Raw genomic sequence first — 20,475 nt, forward strand, 5'->3', positions numbered from 1 at the left:
AAAATGGGGGTAATTACGCACAGGCTTCAGCGGGTCGTTCTGAAGACGAACTGAGAAAAGGCACGTGAGGCACTTACTAAATAGCTGTCACTGTGGTTACAGTTATCAGTGACACTGGCATTGCCACTGGCCCTCCACGGCGCTACCTGGTGCCTCCTAGGGGAAGCGCTCGAAGCGAGCACCGCTGCCGCGGCAGCGTGGGAGCAGGCGGCTGGATTAAGGGAGGAGGGATGAACCCAAGATGGAAAACCCAGATCACAGCACAGCTGATCTGCTTATCTCAATCGCCTAAAGCAGGTGATGAAGACGGCTGCACAGCACAGCCCGAATCAGCCCATCCAGCTAAATGGGCCAAAGCTGCAGAGAAAATGCCTCGAGTGTGCCCTGGACGCCTGAAGCAGAAAGAACGATTAGAGATTTCACAGATAAATTCCTGCCTGCGCGGTCGGCTGTAGTCCTTTGTTGTTGAAACCTGCCGTTTCAATGGCCCTCATTTGAACACTTTATCGCTATTTTCTTTAATCAGGTAACAATTCATAAGGAGAGAAAAGTTGGGATAGTGTCAATTAAGCCACGAAAGTGTCCTTCACAATTCGAGAGTACAGAGGATCCTGACATACAAACTGGCTCTCTCCCCTCCGCCTGGACCCAGTCTCCCCTATGTGAGTCCTTCCCTCTGACGGCCAAGTCAACCAAAACAGCCCTCTCCCACAGGGCCTTTACTGGGAGGGATGACAAGGTACGTAAGCATTTAGCAATGAGGGCCTGAAGTGGATGATTTCAATACTCTGCAGAAAGAAGAAAAATCAAGGTGTTGGCTCTCACCCCCTTACCTCAGGACAGTTCACAGAGGAAATTACAATGGCATCAAGCCCTTGTTTCCTCGAACTAGAGTGGTGAAGCTGCTCGTTAAACTCATACTGTGAAACAACAGAGTAATTGCATTACTTGGTTAAGAATTTGCAGTCTCTCTTCTTGGCTTCAGCACCGGGTCACGGAGCACACACACAGGAAGTGGCACACACAGAGCTCCACCTGAGGCTGGGTTACTCTGGTGGTCTCTGACCTCCCCTGAGCCTCACTTTCCCCCTCTGCACAGTGAGGAACATTGGAGGAGAGTCGCTCTGGCACTAAGGCAACCACCTCCACAGTTTCTGTGCAGCAGCAGGGCCAGCAGGCCTGCCAAGGGAGCGTGAACTCCGGCGCCCCCTCCAGACCTCCCGCCCCAAGCCAGCAGCACACCTGGAAGACGGGGCGGGGCCACTGACCTGACTCATGAAGTCTGAAGAGGCTTCATGCTCGTCCCAAGGCTGGCTCCTCCCCCTGGCTTTCCCGGTCCCGCCAAGGGCATCGTGGTCCTCCTCAGGCCCCTTGTGTCTCTTCCTCAACCCTGCTCCCAGCTCACAGTCGTCCGAGGTCAGCAGGGGCTTGCCGCTCAGCCTGAAACCCAGATGCACCAGCGGTCAGCGCCCTGGCCAGGCGGCACTCACGGGCTGGGGGCCCACCCTCGTGGCCCTGAAGGGTGGGCTCTGGATGTCGACGCACAGACCGTGGTGACAGAGTGACGAGTCTGGGGAGACGGAGCATCTAGCACTATGGCGCCGGGATTCTGGGATACTTGTGAAGGAGGCAGAATGAGAGTTTAGTGGGGAAAAAAGAACTTCTTGAAAGCAGTGTATCCTCTGCTGGCCTCTTTCTCTCTCGTGCTCCTTCACATACACACTCACACACGTATCTTTACACCGTCAGATTCCCCTGTACCAAAGAACAAGGATCAGGAATGCCACGGAAATCCACCAGGATGGGAGGGGGATTCAGATCAAGAGCTTCCAGGAAGGAAGAGCCGCTGGCTGGTCTCCTGTACCCCTAGGAGCATAAGCAGTCGGGCCATGGTCCTGGTTCGAAGGCCTCTTTTGCCTGCTTAAGCTAAACCCTCACAGGTAATAATAATAATGATAATAATTTTTACTTGGTACTACGTGTCTTGCTCCATGTCTGTGCTTTATACTTTAACCACAAAACAATGCCATGTTCTAGATACTGCTTTTTATAGATGAAGGAACTCATCTATAAAGGATAACACCTGGCCCAAGGTCACAATAAGGGGCAGACCTGGGACTTGGGCAGGAGGTGCCTCCGCTTCCGGGGTCCACACTGGTAACCAGCAGCTCTGCGTGCTAGCAGCCCCAGCCTCTGCTCTCTTCCCCAGGAGCTGCTCTCCCTGTGTGGCTGCTGACAGGGTATTTCTCCCTCTCTCCATCCTCCCATCAGTCAGGAACAGCCAAGAAGGTTAAATGCAAGACGAGGGGGCCCCTGGGGCTGTCTTCTCCTGAGAAGAGCTGTGGCCGCCCCACTGCCTCTCCTACGCCTTTGAAGGTACCCGGTGGCCCCCTCTGCTTCCTCAACCAAGCCCTGGCATCCACCTGCCCTGCTGTCCCAGGCAGAGGTGCCCTCCGGCCCCTTCCCGCTCAGCTCGTGCTACCCCCAGACGCCCTGGGAGGACGCAGCACCATTCCCGCCCACACGCGGCCTGGAGGGGGCGCTCTCGCTCCAGCTGCTCCCAAAGGGGCCTGTCCCCGAGTGCGCGGAGATGGCGGCCCCGGTCCCAGGGAGTAGGCTCGGCACAGCGAGCCAGGAGAACGGGAGTGACGCTGTCCGGCACAGAGGGAACCAAGCAAGAGCAGAGCGCGGCCCGCCGCAAAGAGCGGCTCCGGAATCAGCCCCTAGCCATGGAGGAAGCAGGTGCGGCAGGAAGACGGGCCCAACGCTTGGGTGACACTCGACACGCTGGCTGGGGTGGGTCTGCCTGTCCATTCCACGCTCGCCCTCCTGGCCCGCCCGGGGCAGCGTGCCATGCTGCCCACGAGCCGCCGATCCAGGTGGGTCAGAGCCTGAGGGACGCGAGGTCCCCGGCGCCCACACAGGCCCCGCGCAGGCCCGGGATCCTCCCCTCCGAGCTCTGTGCCAGTCCCCGACCCACCGAGGGGCCAGCCTTACTTTCCGCTACGGATGCGGCTCTTCCCTCTCTTGCGGGGGGGCGACAGGGCGCTCAGGGCGTGGGTCCGTTTCCGCGGCCTGCCAGGGCCTCTGCGTGCCAAGCTTCTATGGGGTTCCTCGCGCCTGTCCCTTAAAGAGAATCACACGCTTGGCTGTGCACCCGGGGGGTGGCGGGGCGCGGAGAAGGGACGCACGGTACGCACACGTCACTCGGGGCCACGCACACCTGGCGGCCTGCCTCGGCCGCCCTCCTGAGCGCGGCGCCTACAGAGCCCAGGCCGCGGGCCGGCGGGGCACACTCACTCGGAATCGCGGCGCCTCTGCAGCTTCACCAGCTCGCGCTGCTTCTCCTTGTACTGGCGCTGCACCTCCGCCAGCCGCATCCGGAAGTCCAGCTCCATGGCGTCCATGCTCTCCAGGGAGGACTTCATGGCGTACATCTGCGGGGAGGGGCGGGTGAGGACGCCGCCCTCGGCCGGGGTGCGGGACCTCACAGCGGAGACCAGGGGCCCGGGTCACACCCAATTTCTACCCCTCACGAGCTGTGGCCTTGAGCAAAACGGACTGCCCGGCTGCACGCCAAGGACCGAAAAGCCAACTTCGCAGGGCTGTGTCCAGGCCGAATTGGCCCGTAAGGACCGCTCAGGCAGAGCTGCCTGTTGGATCATCTGTCGCGGGCACGGGGAGACGAAGCCGCCTGCCCAAGGCCCACGGGCAGCAGGGGCGCAGCCAGGTCTGCTCTCCCTGAGCCCTCAAGCTGTCACCCACGGGATGCACTCTTGACACGTGATTACGTGATAAACAGAGACCCGGGAAGAGGAGACAACTTGCCCGGGACCACCCAGCAAACCGGTGGCGGAAGCTGGGTGCGGAACAGGCCCTTCCGAACGCAAAGCCGGCCAAGGCCCAGGTGAGGTGGCCTCTCTGGGGCACCCCACACCCGCCCCCCCAGCCCCCCAGGCCTGGCCTGGGACACCTCACCCGCTCGTCCTTCTTCTGCATCCAGCTGTACTTCTTGTTGGGGTTCAGCTCCCGTGGAAGCCGCAGGTTCTTCAGCGGGTCCACGAAGGGGCCGTCCAACACCTCCTTCAGCATGTGACTGCTGGCCGCCAGCAGGCTCTCCAGAGAGGGCCGCACCGCGGGTCCCCGCTCCACACCTGCGGGAGGAGAGACGTGAGCCTGAGCCCCCAGGGGCCGGAATCACAGGCACCACAGCCCACCCCCTCAGGCCCCCAGCGGGAAGAGGACAAGGCCCAGAGCAGGCTCGTGGATGGCCTGAGGCCACACAGGCCCCCCCGGGATGCTGACGGCCCGCAGCCTTTCCCAGACACCAGAAATGGGCGCTGAGTGAGAACAGGTAAGAGCGTGGGACACACAGTGCCGTCCTGTTCCTCACAACACACTTGTACACAGACTCACGGAGAGTCAACAAAGGCCGGCAGAGCTGCTCTCTAGAACTGCGCTTCTCTTTTTGCTTATCTGTCCTTAAAATCTTCCATGAGGAGTATGCATGGTTTTCATGATCAGAAAAAAAGAGCCCCGGGACTTCCCTGGCGGCGCAGTGGTTAAGAATCTGCCTGCCAATGCAGGGGACAAGGGTTCGAGCCCTGGTCCAGGAAGATCCCACATGCCTTGGAGAGACTACGCCCGTGTGCCACAACTGAGCCCACATGCTACAACTACTGAAGCCCGCATGCTGCAACTACTGAAGCCCGCGCGCCTAGAGTCCGTGCTCTGCAACGAGAGAAGCCACCGCAGTGAGAAGCCGGCGCACCACATCGAAGAGTAGCTCCCGCTCGCCGCAACTAGAGAAAGCCCTCGCGCAACACAAAGACCCAACGCAGCGAGAAAAAAAAAAGAAACAAGAAAAAAAGAGCCCCACAATAAGTTTTGTAAACTGTAAAAGTAACATGTGCACATGATAAAAACCACAAACCAAGCAGAGGGTGTGACGAAACAGAAGCCTTTCTCCTCCCCAAACACAGGTCCCTCCCTGGAGGTGCCTCTGCTGACAGTGTCTGGCAGGTGGTTCCAGAAACTTTTATACATATTCAAACAGAGGTAACACACAGGCATCCTTTACAAATATAAACAGGCATCAATCAATAAATACCACATCACACTCTCTTTTCTACTTAAAGTCTTTTCACATTAGCACAAAAATACAAACGTGTTCACGTTACGGCTTGAGCCTTACAAAAAGTGCCGTTTCTGTAAGTCGAAAACACCAGAATATCAGAAATTTTATATGGCCAAAGGGAGGAACAGCAGGCTAGAATTCTCTTGTATTGATGAGTTTTAATTTATCTAAATGATCCCCCACTGATGGCATTTAGCCGGTTCCTGTTTTTTTGTAGTGAACGGGTAGGCACCGTGTAGGAAATACGCTGCCTGTGCAATTAACGTGATCAAGGTATATGTGTTTATCTCTGATAAATGTTCCAAATGCCCTTCAAAGAGACTGAACCAGATCAGGATCTCAACAATGGTACCTGAGAGCCTATTTCTCCACAATCTTTCTACTAAAGTAACATGAGTTTTCATTTTTCAATTGATGTTTTCTTTGTGATCTAACATATGATCCATTTTTGTGAATGTCCTACATGTACTGTATTCCTTACTACCAACTGCACAGTTCCCTAAAATCGACAATGCAATTAACAATTACACTGCCCAGATCAGGGCTTCTGAACCCTGGGGCCATTCACATTTCCATGACTGTTCTCTGCTGTGGGCGGCTGTCCTGGGCTTTCGGTGTAGGGTGTTAGCAGCGTCCCTCACCTTTACCCACTAGATGTCAGTAGTACTCCCCTCAAGCTGCCACAACCAAGTGTCACCGGTGGCCAGTTCAGAGTCACTGGTTTTGCTTTTCTGTCTTTACGGACATTGAGGCCACAAAGCAGAGAACCGCCCCCCCTTTCAAGGTCCTCCGAGCTGTAAGATCTCTTAGTTGCTGGGGGGGCCCTGCTCCGTCACAGGGGGGACCAAAGAGCAACTCCGTCACCTCCTTCACCCTCCGACACACCAGCTTTGCAGGGGCCCCCCAGGACTGACAGCCCAGGGCAGCCTGATGACCCGAGGGCAGCAGCTGTGGGTTGAACTGTGTGCCCCCAAATCCACGTGTTTAAACCCTAACCCCGACACCCCAGAACGTAACATCTTTAAAGACGGAATCAAGTTAAAGTGAGGTCTTCAGGGCGGGCCCTAACCCAACGTGACTGTGTCCTTATAAAAAGGGGACATTTGGATACAGAGACACGCAGAGGAAGACCATGGGAGGACACAGGGAGAGGACAGCCATCCACAAGCCAACAGGCAGAGAGGCCTCAGAAGGAACCAACCCAACCTGCTGACACCTTGATCTAGAACTTCCAGCCTCCAGAACCATGAAACCACACACTTCTGTCATTCAAGACCCCCCCACGACCCCCGCCCTACCCCACCCCACCCCATCTGTAGTATTTGGTACAGCAGCCTGAGCTGACTAATACACCAACCTTGTGGCTTTACCAATGTGGAGGTGCCCTGGAACAGGGGCCCGACACGCACTGGAACCCCCATGGGACCAGGCGTCAGTCACAGAGGCTACGGCGCTGCAGGGCGGGAAGGACGGCCAGCACGCCCAGGGACGCCCAGGTTCGCTGACTGTGGGCAGCTGTGCGCAGCAGGAGGGGCAGAGCGGGAGGGCCGGTGGCTCCAGGAAGCGACGCGGGCTGTGGGAAAAACGCTAACGGGCCCAGGAGCCTTGGGCCTGCCATACGAACCGGGACCACTCGTGGCCCAGCTCTGTACAGAACGTGCAGGAGACTGCTGCTCAGTGTCTGTCAGCGACCGTCGAAGGGGGAGGGCCACCGGGGCCCCCCTCGCCCCTGTGGTGCACACACCCCTGCACACCCACCCAGACGCTGCCCCCAGCCCTGGGGCCGCAGCCTCCACTGCAGAGCCCTGAGGGCACCCCAGACATCCACCTCAAACATCGGTGTCCACACCAGCTGCTGGGCTTCCCCCACACGTGCTCCCCCCGCCCCACCTGCCCAGCTCAGAAACTGGAATTCTCGTCTTCGAGCCACAACCCCTGACATCGTCCTTTTACACCCACGCTCAGTCCACCAGCAAAGCCTGCTGGCCGCACCTTAGCTTCCACCCAGAACCCACCTGCTCCTTGCCTGTGTGCCCCTCGCCACCCTGGGCCTGGATGGAGACGGGAGCCTCCGCCTGGGTCTCCCCGCCTCCACCCTCACCCCTGCGTCAGCTCTCCACACAGCCCACAAAGGAACCGCACGTAAGTCTGATCCTATCAGGTCAACTCAAAACCACCTTCCTACGGCCTCTCATTTCACTCCAAGTGGAAGACCTCCCCGGGGTCACCCCTCACCCAAGTTATCCCACAGACCTCCTCACCACCACTCTCCCCTTCCGGCTCTGCTCCTGCCCCTGGCCTCCTCGCCTTTGTTCTAACACGACACACACAGTCACCTCAGGGCCTTTGCACTTGCTGTTCCTTAGGCCTGGCATGGTTTTCCCTAGAAGAATGGTTTTCCCTAGAAGAATGGTTTTCCCTAGAAGAATCTTCCTCCCCCACCCATCAACAGGGGCTTCCGTGGCCATGCGCTGTAGGAGACCACCCTTCCCACCCCTGCCCTGTCCCCTTCCCAGCCTTTTACCACCTGACAGTGCTGAGGGCTGCACGCAGATGGCCTGGTTCACCGCTGGCCCCCAGCACCAAAACGGTGCCGGGTACACAGTAGGAGCTGAATGAGTAGGTGGATGAGGTAGGAGTGTGAAAAGGGGCAAGAGTGTGCAGAGACTCCCAAACCGGGTGACCCGTCCTGAGCCCCCTCCTTTCCAGATGCCCCTGGGCCTCTGTGGTCCCCACTGGAAACCCCCCAGTTGGTAGGATCAAGAGGGTTTTCATTTTCTTCTGGGAAAAAAATTGTTTTTGGTACCAAACTATTTAAATGAGAGAAAAGAAACAATGAACTTTAGAAGAAGAACAACAAAACAACAGACGCCTGAGGGGGAGTGGGTGTCACTCGTCCAAGCTTTCTGGAAAGGGGCATTTGACCATGACATGAAAGAGCCTTGAAAGTCTTGAAAATACGGCCTGGTTCTGGCCCAGCAATTCCACCCCTGGGAACAAATCCCGGGGAAAACAGAGGTGTGGACAAGGATTTTTCTTCAAGAGTAATCATCACATCATTTACAGCAGCTAAGAAAGGAAGGAAAGGAGGGAGGGAGGGAAGAAGGAAGGAAGGAAGAGGGGGGGGGAGGGAAGGGAGGGGGAGGGAGGGAGGGAATAAAAAAAAATTCAGGGCTTCCCTGGTGGCGCAGTGGTTGGGAGTCCACCTGCCGATGCAGGGGATGCAGGTTCGTGCCCCGGTCCGGGAAGATCCCACATGCCTTGGAGCGGCTGGGCCCGTGAGCCATGGCCGCTGGGCCTGCGCGTCCGGAGCCTGTGCTCCGCAACGGGAGAGGCCACAACAGTGAGAGGCCCGCGTACAGCAAAAAAAAAAAAAGAAGGCAAATGAAAATGGCTTACAATCTAGGATTGCGTCATTGAAGGCTGGGACCTCCACCAGGCAGAGAACTGTGTAATCCCTAAAACAAAATTTCTAAGAACACACAGCTCTGAGAAATGTTTAATAAAGCATATACTAAGTGAAAAAGGCCAGTTACAGAGCACTGTTTACAAAATGACCTTGATTTTGGAACTGTGTGTCTGTGTAGAAAAAATTCTAGAGGAAATACACCGAAACGTCCGGCGCTATTATCTCCTCCGCAGCCAGGCCTGGGCCCCTCCTCCGTGCCGCTTCTGGCCCAAGCGTGGGCTCGCGAGGCTGTGCCTGACCCGCTCAGCCTCTTCACACACGTCTTGGAGCACCTCAATTTCTATGTCGAACGTCAGTGGTTTTGTGGCAGCCCAGAATTCACGGCCCCTTCTGCTGAAGGCACTCCATTCCCTCTGAGGACCGCCCCTCCCTACACCCTGGAAGTGGCTGCCCCCGCATCGAGGGCTGGGCATGATCAGCCTGGTCCATCCCATCTCCTGGGCCACAGGGTTTGCTTCTGCAAAAAGCATGAACCCCAGTCAGCCAATCATTGACAGTGCATCACAGCATCTTTGCCAGAGCTATGTGGAAACAGGTGGCCTCTTTTGTGTGTCTGCCGAGCTGAGCTGAGCAGGCCCATGGGCTTGGGAGAAAGTATCAGTGACCACTATAAGGGCAGTGGGCCCACCTTGAATGAAGCCAACAGAAAGAAGTGAAACAAGGTGGGTGGGGGGAGACAGGGAAGAGGGAAAAGAAACTCCTTGGTTTGAGCACCTGGATCCAGCCATACCTGAAATATTCTCTAATTACTGACATACTTCGGTTCCACAGCCAATAAATTTCCCCTGACTTTTTCTAACCAGTTAAAAGAAAAGTCTTGGTCCCTCACAACCCAAAGTATCTCACCACTGACAGAACAAGCAGAAATTTCACCACTAAGAAACCCAGAGACTGGCTGCACAACGATGTGACTGTATGTAACATCTCTGCCCTGTACACTTCAAAACGGTTAAAATGATAAGAGTTTACAACATGTATATTTCACCACAGTTTTTTTAAAGTGCACACGAATAAACCACATCCTGGAGATTTTGAAATTTTTTAAATCCTATTTTGAAAAATTTTCCTTAAAAGGGGGAAAGGCGGGAGTTCCCTGGCGGCCTAGTGGTTAGGATTCCAGGCTTGCACTGCCGTGGCCCAGGTTCAATCCCTGGTTGGGGAACTGAGATCCCGCAAGCCACGCGGCCTAAAAATAAATAAATAAAAAGGGAAAAAGCAAACCGCAGAGGCCCACCGCCCGGCACGACTCACCTGCCACCTCCTGGCTCCTCTTCTCGAGCTCCAGCTCGGCGATCTCGCTCAGCAGGGTGATGCCATGCAGGAAGCTTGGCTCCAAGACGAGGCTCTGCACTGCCTCCAGCCTCTCCAGGGCTGGGGCTCCAGTGCCCGGGGAGGGCAGAGGCCTGGCCTGGGGCAGCTCTGCCGCGGCTGCTAGGGCATTCATGCCAGCCAGCGGGTCCTCCAGGCTGGGCGGGAACTGATCGGAGCCCGCTTCCTCCAGGAAGCAGGCGCTGCCCGGCACAGGGGTGGCCTCCGGGGCCTCCAGACTCAGGCACTGTCCCTCCCCAGGGGGCACGTCACAGTCCGGCAGTTCCAGGCTGGGCCGGGGCTCACTCGGGGCCTCCTGGGCCAGATCTTCCTCGGGAGCTGCCTCTGCCACGGGCACGTCCACGGGCACCTCCACTGGCTCCTCCTTAGCCTTGACCAACGGCTCAGGCGTCAGCCGCGCCCCCAGGTCCGGGGCAGCCGTGCAGGACTCTGTCCGGCGCGGTGAATCAACCCGCGCCTCAGCCCCCTCGGCAAAGTCCGGGCACCCGGAGGGCTCCGCGGGCCCCTGGCCGCCAGCACTCAGCGCCTGGGCCTGGGCCTCCAGCAGGCCACCCGCGCAGCCGCCCGCCGGGCTCGGGGCCGCCAGGGCTTCCTCGGGGAGCAGCGTCAGTGGCGACTCGAGGGAGGGCAGCTCTGCGGGGCCTTCGTCCATGTCCTCCACCTCCGCCTTCACCTCCCGCTCCGCCAGTGGTTCTTCGTCCGGGACCTCCCTCAGCGGCTCTGGGACCTTGGACGGGGACAGGCGGATGGGCTTGTCCTCAGGCGAGAGCGCCAGGTGCTCGGGCCCATCGGCCGGGAGCGGCACGTCGGGGGCCAGGCCGTCGGCATCGGCAGCCGCCGTGGGCTGCAGCAGGAATGGGTAGGGCCTCCCGTAGTGTGGCGGCAGGGCTTGAAACGGGTACCTGGGTGGGATATCTGCCGAGGACACCAAGGGTCAGCGGGGGCCCCTTCTCCTGCCATGTCCGACACCCCCGTGTGTCCCCATCAACACCCACCCACCAGCCACCCTCTCTGCTGGGCCAGCCTGCGGGGCTGGGATCCCTTCCAGATGGCATCTGAGGAACCCCAGGGCCTTTCTGCATGTCTGCGCCGCAGAGAGAAAAACTGGCCACCATCTTTCCCAGAGGGTCTTCAGGTCTCAAAGGCTCTTTCTCTGTTCCTCCAGTCTCAGCACCCAGCACAAAGCTGGGCCAGAAGCACACGCTCAGTAAGACCCCAAATGGTCCCCACCCAGCCGGTGCCGACTCTGCCCTCCGTCCCACAAGAAGCCACCCGCCCCACGCCATTAAAGCAGAGGTGGGGCATCCAAGTTGTTCAAAAAATAATAGTAATACAGTGCTGGCTCCCCTCCCTCACTTTTTTTACTCTGAACTCCCACCCTTGAGTGTAATCTGCCTTACAGCAGGATGGTGTTCAGCTGACTGTCTGTAGTGGCCCAGGCCCAGCCCAGAGCGGGGCAAGCAGCAGGGGCTCAGTATGAACCAAACCGGGGGAGACAGACGCACGGAGCACCCTCACCCTGCACCAGGACCAGGCCTGTGCTCCACACTTGACCTCATTAGCAAGACATTGAATCTCCCCAGCCACCTGCCCAAGATCACACACAGCATTCCGGTGGCAGAAATCTGAACTTCGGAATTCGAACTCAAGTCCTCCCACGGGAAGAGGAACACAGGCCTCAGGCCCCTTCAAGGCCACCTGCTGCATGTCCCGACCAACACGGGACACGGGAAGAGGGCGCGTGTGTGCGTGCAGCGTGTGGGGTGGGAGTACTCCTCAGAACACACTTATCGTCAGTGCAACAACACAGCACCTGTTATGGGCCAGCTATGGTGCTAAATATCCTACAGGTCTTACTGTTTCATGCTCAGACAGGCCCTCCTGAACTTAGAACCTACTTCTAACATTACACCCATTTCCCCTGACCCCACCACTGAGGGAAGGCTAGAGAGAGATGACGGCCAGCTGCGTCCTAGGGCATTCATTCCAGAGCCCAGCGGTGAGCCAGGTACACGGTAGGTGCTCAACACAGAAAGAAGGACGGACAGGTTGAAGGGATGAATGAGTGAATGACCACATGGCGATGTTTCACCAGCTCCTACCTGAGAACAAGGCCTGGAAAGGGCTGGGGGCTCCCTTCTCCAATTCTAAGTCCTTCTTCTCGACGACGTTCTCGGGGGCCTCCTCCTTGCGGGTGATGCCAGGGGTGGGCGGCGGGGAGGCAGGCGGCGGGCTAGTGGGGTGGGAGCTGGGCGTGGCGGGGTAGGCGTAGGTGGACGGCTTGGACACGTCCTCCAGCTTCTGGATGACCTTGGCCTTCAGGGCAGCCACAGGGGAAGCGCGGGGAGATGGCGGTGGACTCATGGCCTTGCCGTAAGTGCCCGCAGGGCCAGCGGCCAGGCCAGGGGGCTTCCGAGGCAGCAGCCCGGGGCCCGAGGCGCCCAGGCCACCCTTGCCCGCGGCGTCCAGGCTCCGCTTGCTCACCTTCTCCTCCATCTCCGCCCGCTGCTCCTGGGCCTTTAGCCGCTCCTGCTGGGGGGGGGGCCGGCAGGCAGGGTCAGCGCAGTAGGACCCATCACCCACCACCTGCCCTGTCCCCGGGGTCCCCGCGACACACAGAGAACCTCAGGCAGGGTCTGGGGCTGCAGGCCGCCAACGCCCCCAGCCCGAGACTGACATTCCGTCACAGTACAAATAACAAGCACAGCGTTCCTTGTAGAATTCCAGCAGACGGGGCTAGGGGGCCCTCCGGTCTAGACCCAGGCCCCTCTGGGACCCTCACGGTCAGGGCGCGGGGGGCCGGTGGAGGTGGGAGGCTCTTTCATGACACTAGGACAGCTACCTGCACGGAGAACTCACTACCTGTGGGCACTCTCCTGCCTTATCACACCCGGGTCTCAAAACACCTCAAAAGGTGGGCGGGGGGAGCCTTTCCCGGTCTTTGATGGCTTGAGGAAGGCTCACGAACTTCGCCCGTGCTCACCAGGGGCCAGGCGGTCAGCGCACGATCACACAGGGAGGAAAGGCTCCATGCCCCAGCCACTGTCACGGCTGTTAAATCTCATTGAACAGCCCGATGACACAGAAATTACTAGCAACTCCACTTCCACAGGAGGAAACTTGAAACCCAGAGAGGTGAATTCACTTGCTGGAGGGCACACAGCCAGGCATGGCAGAACTAAGGTTCAAACCCAGGGCCCCATTTGCTGCCTGTGTCACCTCGGTTGACTCCTCCAGAGCTGCTGCTGCACAAGAAGGGAGGGGCACGGCCAAGCAGAGGACAAATGTCCAGGAACACCTTCAAGGAGGCAGGAGGGCTGTGAGCTTTAGGGAGTCCACCCACACGGTGGCGACACCAAGTGTCGCCCATCTTACGTGATCAGGCAACATGGGTGGAGGCCAGCCCCGGCCCGAGAGGGGAGCCCAGGGCCATCAGGCACCCAGCTGGGCCAGGCAGGGCTTAGGAAACAGCGGGAGAACACAGGGATCCCTTCAGTTCCCATGCAAACATCTCCAGTCCACAGGGCCACCTCTCCCGCCCTGGCTTCCCCATTGCTACCTGCACCCACCCCTTGCCAGGCTCTGTCCACCTCTCAGCCTTGCTCACACCATCCCCTCTGCCCAGAGGGCTCCTCCACAACTAACTTCTTCAGGTCTCTGGGCAGACGCCACCTCCTCCAGGAGGCCCCCCTGACCACCAGCCTCTCTCATTTTTTCTGACTCACAGTCCAGAACCGGACTTTCTGCTGGTTGACCCCTCTGCCTCGCCAACAACAGAGGAGCTCCGGCAAGGGTCTCCAGTGCCCCCATGGCCCTCCTGAACCACGCCCACCCCAACTCACCACCAGCTGGGCGCTCCTCTGCAGTTCCAGGGCCTGGGCCGCCTGCTGCTGCAGGTACAGGAATTCCTGCTGCCGCAGGAAGTGCTGCTGGGAGAAGAGCTGCAGCTGCTGGGCGTGGTGCAGGGAGCTGCGGCCTGGTGGGTACAGGGCCGGCCAAAGGGGTGGCACCGCGGCCCGCTCCATCAGCTCCGCTGGGGGCAAGAAGACAGTGAGGCTGCACCTACCGCCTGGTGCCCATCACCCCATTTTACAGATGGGGAAGCTGAGGCAGAGCTGGGCTCAGCTGGGCCTCCAGTTGCTTCCTGGGGACGGAGAAGCCTGTCCTCCTCCCTTTGCCAGGGGCAGCCACATCCCAGGCCCGGGGCCAACATGGGGACTCCACACCTTCTCCTACTATACCCAGTGGTCTGCAAAGTGGATTCCTGAGGATGGGGGCACCAAGGCAGAGGGTCCAGGCCTCCCACCAGGGCAGCCCTGCTTTGGTTCTCCACGTGGGCTTTCTGGGTAGGAACTCATCAAAACAACGACCCCTGTGGCTTTAGGACACAGCCACCCTATTCTGCTGGGCGGACACCCCCGCCACAGGAGGACAGTCCTCCTCCCACGGCATTTGGGACAGTCTCACTGTGGAAGGCCACTTACCAAAATGAGGCAAGTGCTCACTGGGAATGACCACCAGCTGGCCCGACTGGGGGTCCCTGACGAACTGGTAGGCCGACGGCAGGGAGCCCCCCAGGCCGGGTGGAAAGGCAGGCGCCATGCCCTGGTGAAGAGAAGGGGGGCCCAAGCCTAGGAGAGACCCATGCCCGAGTCAGTGCTGAGGACCCAGGCCCAGCCTACTCCCCCATCCTCCACTTCCTGGGCCTCCGAGCAGGAAGCCGAGGGTAAGGGCTGTGAACGCGCGCCCAGCCTCCCGCTCTGGGCACTGTCCACAAACAGGCTTGGCCAAGGGCCCACAATGCTGGCGCCATTAATAATGGCCCTGCTTGGGCAGTGAGGGAGCTGAACTACGGGGAAGAGAGGAGGGGTACTGTGCCTGCACCAGCACGTCAGGCCTCCCCATCCCGGCCCACCGTCGCCCTCCCGCTCACCGTAGGGATGTCCAGCGAGCCACATGGACGTGCTGCCCGAGCGGGGCAGCCAGGGGTGCGTGGCCAGGTGGGCCGCAGGGTCAGCGGACCAGCGACCGGAACCTGCCAGCGCCGGGCCCCCGGTCACCATGAGGTTGGGATTCAGGCCGTTAGCAGCACAGCTGGTGGGGTGCAGGCGGGCCAGGTCAGCCAGCTCCTTACTTTCTCTGGAAGCGAACAGGGGCGTCAGGGACAGGCCGGACGGTCCCAGGGGCAGGTGGGAGAGAAGGGGTACCGCCCCAAGTCACCGGGGGACACCAGGCTACTGCTGGGCCGACTCTGCACCCGGTGGACAGAAGAGCCAGCTGGGGCTCGGCAAAGGGCCCCCGGGGCCTTCCTCGGGAGGGTGTCCCACACTCTCAGGACCACCCCGCAGCCAGGTAGGGTCATCCACCCTTGCCTTGGGGCTCCCAGGCCCTCCCGGGCTGCCCCAGGCCCTCACCTGAGCAGCTTCTCCTGGTCCCGGTCCAGCCGCGCCCCAAGCAGCCGCTCCTCCCGGTGCCTGGCCCGCTCATCTCCACAGTCCTCGTCGGCTCGGCTGTGCCCTGGGTCGGGGGAACAGGCAGGAAGTGAGGCCCCCTCAGGGCCCCAACAAGCCCTCAGCATCTGAGCGGTTCCCTCACCCTGGCCGGACGCCCTCCGTGCCCAGAAACATCCCTCCATCGCCCCTCAAAGAGCCTACCTGGAACTCGCACAGGTAACCGGGATATTGCGGTAAAACATCATAACACAGATCGAGTAACAACGGGGTGTGAACCGAGTGGCATTCGCTGACACGGTTTCACTACTTTATCACCGGAAAGGCAGGTTCTGGGAGAGGTTAGGATGGAGGGGAAACCACAACCCAAAAGAGCGGTCGCGATTCAGAAGCAGAGCGAGGCCCAGGCCGCGGGAAATCAGCCTCCCCCCGAGGCCCCGTCATGGTTCTGTCTGCTGCAGACCTGTGGCTGATCTTTTCAAAATCAAGACGGAAAAGTGAAACCAGAGAACGCTATGTGTGTGTGGGCGAGTGGAGGATATGCGGGCTGCCATCCGGCTCACCCACCCTTGTCCTGGTGCCCAGGGGACGTCCCTCGACCCATGGCTGGTCCAGCTGCACCTTCCGTGAGCTCCCCGCCTTCCCCAGAGCAGAGAAGGCAGGTCCTCAAGTCCCGGCCAGTTCTGCAGGGGCAGGAGCTCGTGGAGGGCACCCAGGGTCCAGCCCTCCTCGCCCCACCTGCCCCACTCTTCCTGGACGTTTTCTACTCCATACGACGGAAGCCAGCACGCGTGTGGCCGCCCCGGGCCGGCTAGGGCCCAGGAGCCGGGCGCTATCACCAGCGGCAGAAGCCACTCAGCTGGCAGCTGAGACTCTTCTAAACCGCCGAGGCTGGACTAACTCCTTCTCTAGGGTCAGTCATGCTGGACTGGTGTCCTCCCACCCAGGTCTCGGGAGGTACGCCCGGGGAGGAAGCCGTCCCCAGGGCCCCAGACCTTATCGGTTATCACCCTGCTGGAGACAAGCGTCCAGGGCCACCTTGCCAGGGCCCCCAGCAGTCCCCACATTCATGGTCCTCGTGGGCGGGGACCCAGCTTGGAATGCGGCCGTCGAGCATCTCCCCATCGTTTCTCCCCTCCTGCACCCCCATCACCAGGAGCTCCGGAAGAACAGAGCCCCCAGGAGAGGCTCAGGGATGCAGGGGCTTCTCCTTCCCCTTCGGGAAGGTGGAAACCCACAGCCCCAGAACAAAGAAGAGAAGCCCACGGGGAGGGGCAGCCACACAAGCCCACGTGCCCGATTGACCACGCACACAGGGTGGGGGGGGGGGCAGGCAGCCTGAATCAGGGAGGGTCGCATCCCAAGAGGCAGCTGGAGATGGGCCAGGGGCCACCGGGGGCGAGTCTGCAAGTTCCAGAAGCCACTGGAGCGACAAGGAAGCAGTGTGTGTGGTTAAGCAGAGAAAAGCCAGCGAGTTGGGGCACCGTCAGGGTGGGAGTGGGCGAAGGAGTCTTCTTGCTGACGTGGTCCCCGTGGGTCACACAGGTGCGTCCCAGGTGATCCATTAAGTCATCCCATGCAAGCCCTGAGCCGACTCTTGAGCCAACGCCCGGTCCCCACGACTGTTCCAGCACATGGCAGGAAGTGCAGGAAGCAGAGGGGAAAGGCGGGAGGTGGGAGAACAAGCCCGCGCCAACTCGGGGTGAGACCCAGTGAGGGTGTCCCGGCCTCCAGTGTCAATGTGGTTCCCAAATCCAAGGGGACCCTGAGCCCGCCCACCCCCTCTATGAAGGACTGGAAGGGGCCCTGCTTGTGGGCCCCCCTCCCATCCCGGGCTTTCAGGCAGGGCCATCCAGAGTCCTTCAGCTGGACTGCGAAACCAGAGCATGTGTCTGAGCTTCCTTCTCCTGCAGGGATGGCCTCCCAGGCCCGCAGAAACCCCGAAGACCCTCCCGCCCACTGGCCACGCCGGGGTGGCAGACAGGCTTTGGCACAGAGCTCCTGGTGCCCCCAGAAGGGACAGGCGTCTGCAGTGTGGCCTGCCCCCAAGACCTCTGTCCTCAGGCCTGGTGCCTCTCCACTGCCCTGGCTGTCACCACACAGGCCCTCAGGGGCTTCCCACCCTAGGTGCCACCTGCACCAGAAACCTGTATGCAGGCCCGCCCACCTGGGAGCACCCACCACCCCCAGGGTCACTCACGCCAGAGCCCCAGACCGCTCCCTCCAAATACAGTTGATCTCCAAAGAAATGGGACATGCCCTCCACCACCTCGCCCCGGGGCACCACCCTCGTCCTCCTGCTCCAACCTGCTCCCTCTAATCCCTGCTCACACCTGTCCCTCCTACGGAGGACCAGCCCCATGGAACCAAGCCCCTGGGCCTGACTCATGCTGCCCAGCTGTCCCCTCCAGTGTACCCCCAGCCTCTCTGCCCTCCAGTCACACTCAGGGCCACACACGCTATTCCCTCCACCCAGAGTGCCCTTCCTCTGTACTACTCAGCCTCCCCAGAAAGAGCTCAGCTCATATGCTACCTCCTCCAGGAAGCCCTCCCAGACCACCTCTCCTCTCTCATGCTCCCTTGTCTCCCTCACAGCGCTGAGCACAACACACAGCTGTTTTGCTTGTTGGTTGTTCACCGTCTGTCTCCTCCTCAGACTGTGCATTGCTCTGGTTTGAGCAGTCACACTCCTGGCTGTCTACCTCTCTCCTGCACAATGCCTGACACAGAGGAAGCTGCTCAGCAAACACGTGGGAAGTGAATGAATGAATTCATGAGGATAGCTAGAGGAACAGTGAGCTATGCAGACAGAACAAACGGCAGGTGCAAAGTCCCTGAGGCAGGAGCGTGCCAAGGGGGCCACGGTGGTTGAAGAGAGTAATAAGGAAGAGAGGGTGCAGGTGAAGAGCGGGGTACAGGCCGTGGAAGGGAATGTGGCTGAGATTCTGTTCAAGGTAAAAGGAGAAAGCCAGAGGAAGCTCTGAGCAGGGATGAGACATGATCTGACTGAGGTTTTGAAAACCAACCTCCCTCCAGCCCCCTGTGGACAAGCGAACCAAAGGGCCCATCGCCTCTCTGTGCTGAGCTCCAGGATGGCAAGGGACCAGCTCCTCCAGCAGGGAGGCGTGTGGGGCAGAGGGTCAGCTGCTCCGAGGTCCCACACACCCAGGACCCCTTCACCCCAACCCTCGAGGCACGAGCTCTGGAGACGTCCAACATTTCAAAGCCGCCTGTGTGCCCAGCAGGGCCCAGGCCCTCTCCATACACACACTCATTCAGTGGTCATCAACCCAGGAGGGGGGTTCCAGCCCTCAGCCCATCCCAGATGAGGAAACTGAGGCACAGGAAGGGTAGCTACCCAGGTCACACCACTGACCGACAAGGAGGCATCAGGCTAGCATCGCGGTCTGACCGGGTCTTCCTGAACTCCAGGGTGCACACCCCTCCACACACAGAGCCCGCACAGGGTGGGCACTGGTGAAACAGCAGCACTACTGCCGTCACCCATCTGCAGCCCTGCCCCAGGGCCCACGTCCCCAGCACTGACAGCCCCTCCGTGGGTCACATGCTCTAATCCGGCCGTAACGGCAGAGGCTCAGGCTAAGGCCTGGTTCCCATGGCAACTCCCTCCCAGACTCCATCTGAGCATTTCTGCAGATATGGCGACCACCAACTCCGGCCAATTCTGTGCTTTCCAGAGACTGGGGGTCAATACCACCGCTTACACCCGATGCAACCCCAGCTCTGCCCGGTATGATGGGCAGCAGGGCGGGGTGGGGGCACCATCAGAGCCCCCCAGATTTGGTCCCCAATTCGACTCCACCATAGAGGTGATAACGGGCAAGACAGAGAGATGGGAGGCACAGGTCTGGGCTCAAGGGTTCAAGTTCAGCCCGCCTCTTCTAGCCGGGTGACCCAGGGCGGGTCACTTCACCTCCGCAGGCCCTGCTCTCCCATCTGTGAAGCTGGGAGAATAAGAGACCCACCAGGAGGAGCTGGTGGCCGGGGCTACGTGCGGCTGCCGGCACACGGCCCGCTGCTACACGGCAGGGAAGGTGCTGGTCTGCTGGCCTCTCGGCGTGGGCACTGCTGTCTGGGGTTCACAGGTGTACGTGAAGCCCGCCCTTCATCCATCTCAGGGTGCAAGACCCCTGTAGCCAGACCAGACCCTGGGTGAGCCCTCGGGGCATTTCCCATAAAAGGATCTCGGGCTCATGGCAGAAGCTCTGAGCCCTTAAGGCCCTGAATGGGAACAGAGAAAAGGAAGGCCTGTTTACGAAGCACCTACTACGAGCGCCTCGGCCCACCTGGCGTCAGGGAACGAGGAGGCCCTCCCTAGCGCCACGTAGTAAATGGGGACACCAGGGGCCAGAGGACTCAGGCCTCAGGTTCAAGGTCACGCAGCTGCAAAGGGCAGAGCCTGGATGTGAACTCACTGACAGGCAGAGGGCTCACTCCACAAAGTAGGAGCCGGGAAGTCGGGAAACCCAGGAGCCCCGGGGCTGGCAACAACCACTCAGCTGGGGTAATGCCAACTTCTCCCCTCCCCCAGGGTCGTCCAGATTGGGGAAAAATCACCACTTCTCACAGGCATTTTTTTTTTAAGGAGAGTAAGACTCCACTCACTTTCCACTGGTCACCGGCAAACAGAAAGGCAGTCTCAGCCCAATAATTCCTGAAGGTCTCATCCCAAACTGCCCCATCCTCTCTCTCTCTCCCCTCCCCCCGCCCAGACACTTGCACACACATACACACTCACACACACACATTCTCACCTGCACTCTCTCACACACACTCCCTCATACACATTCTCCCCCACACACTCACAACCCCATGGACACAGGTCCCTTGGGCACGGCCAGGTACTCTGGGCACCAGGATGAGTTCTGGGGACCGTGAGTCCTAACTGGGGTGTCATATCATGTCACACGAGCATTCTTCTAAAAAAAGGATCCCAAAAGATCTTTTGCCAACCTAGTGAGCAGGCTTCTCCACCACCCAGCCGGCCACCTCCTAGCCAAGGGCCAATGCCCAGGCTTTGAATCCCAGACTAAGGCAGGGCCTCCTGTGAGCCCCTGGGGTCCGAGGAC

General features: G+C 59.7%; 1 protein-coding gene across 3 annotated transcripts in view; it reads right to left on the reverse strand.

The window, feature by feature from the left end:
* TNRC18 (trinucleotide repeat containing 18) overlaps positions 1-20,475 on the reverse strand; it is an 81,489-nt gene that overhangs the window by 35,252 nt on the left and 25,762 nt on the right. For all 3 annotated transcript variants that reach the window (XM_030846577.2, XM_030846575.2, XM_030846571.2), the window contains 10 exons: positions 15,350-15,452; positions 14,869-15,074; positions 14,420-14,566; positions 13,778-13,968; positions 12,038-12,467; positions 9,858-10,850; positions 3,979-4,154; positions 3,301-3,437; positions 2,998-3,126; positions 1,269-1,440 (listed from right to left, as the gene is read on the reverse strand). In XM_030846577.2, the coding sequence (XP_030702437.2) occupies positions 1,269-1,440; positions 2,998-3,126; positions 3,301-3,437; positions 3,979-4,154; positions 9,858-10,850; positions 12,038-12,467; positions 13,778-13,968; positions 14,420-14,566; positions 14,869-15,074; positions 15,350-15,452 (2,684 nt within the window). The remainder of the gene's footprint in view (positions 1-1,268; positions 1,441-2,997; positions 3,127-3,300; positions 3,438-3,978; positions 4,155-9,857; positions 10,851-12,037; positions 12,468-13,777; positions 13,969-14,419; positions 14,567-14,868; positions 15,075-15,349; positions 15,453-20,475) is intronic.

The sequence above is a fragment of the Globicephala melas genome, chromosome 15 (genome assembly GCF_963455315.2).
Source record: "Globicephala melas chromosome 15, mGloMel1.2, whole genome shotgun sequence".
NCBI classification, from domain to species: domain Eukaryota; kingdom Metazoa; phylum Chordata; class Mammalia; order Artiodactyla; family Delphinidae; genus Globicephala; species Globicephala melas.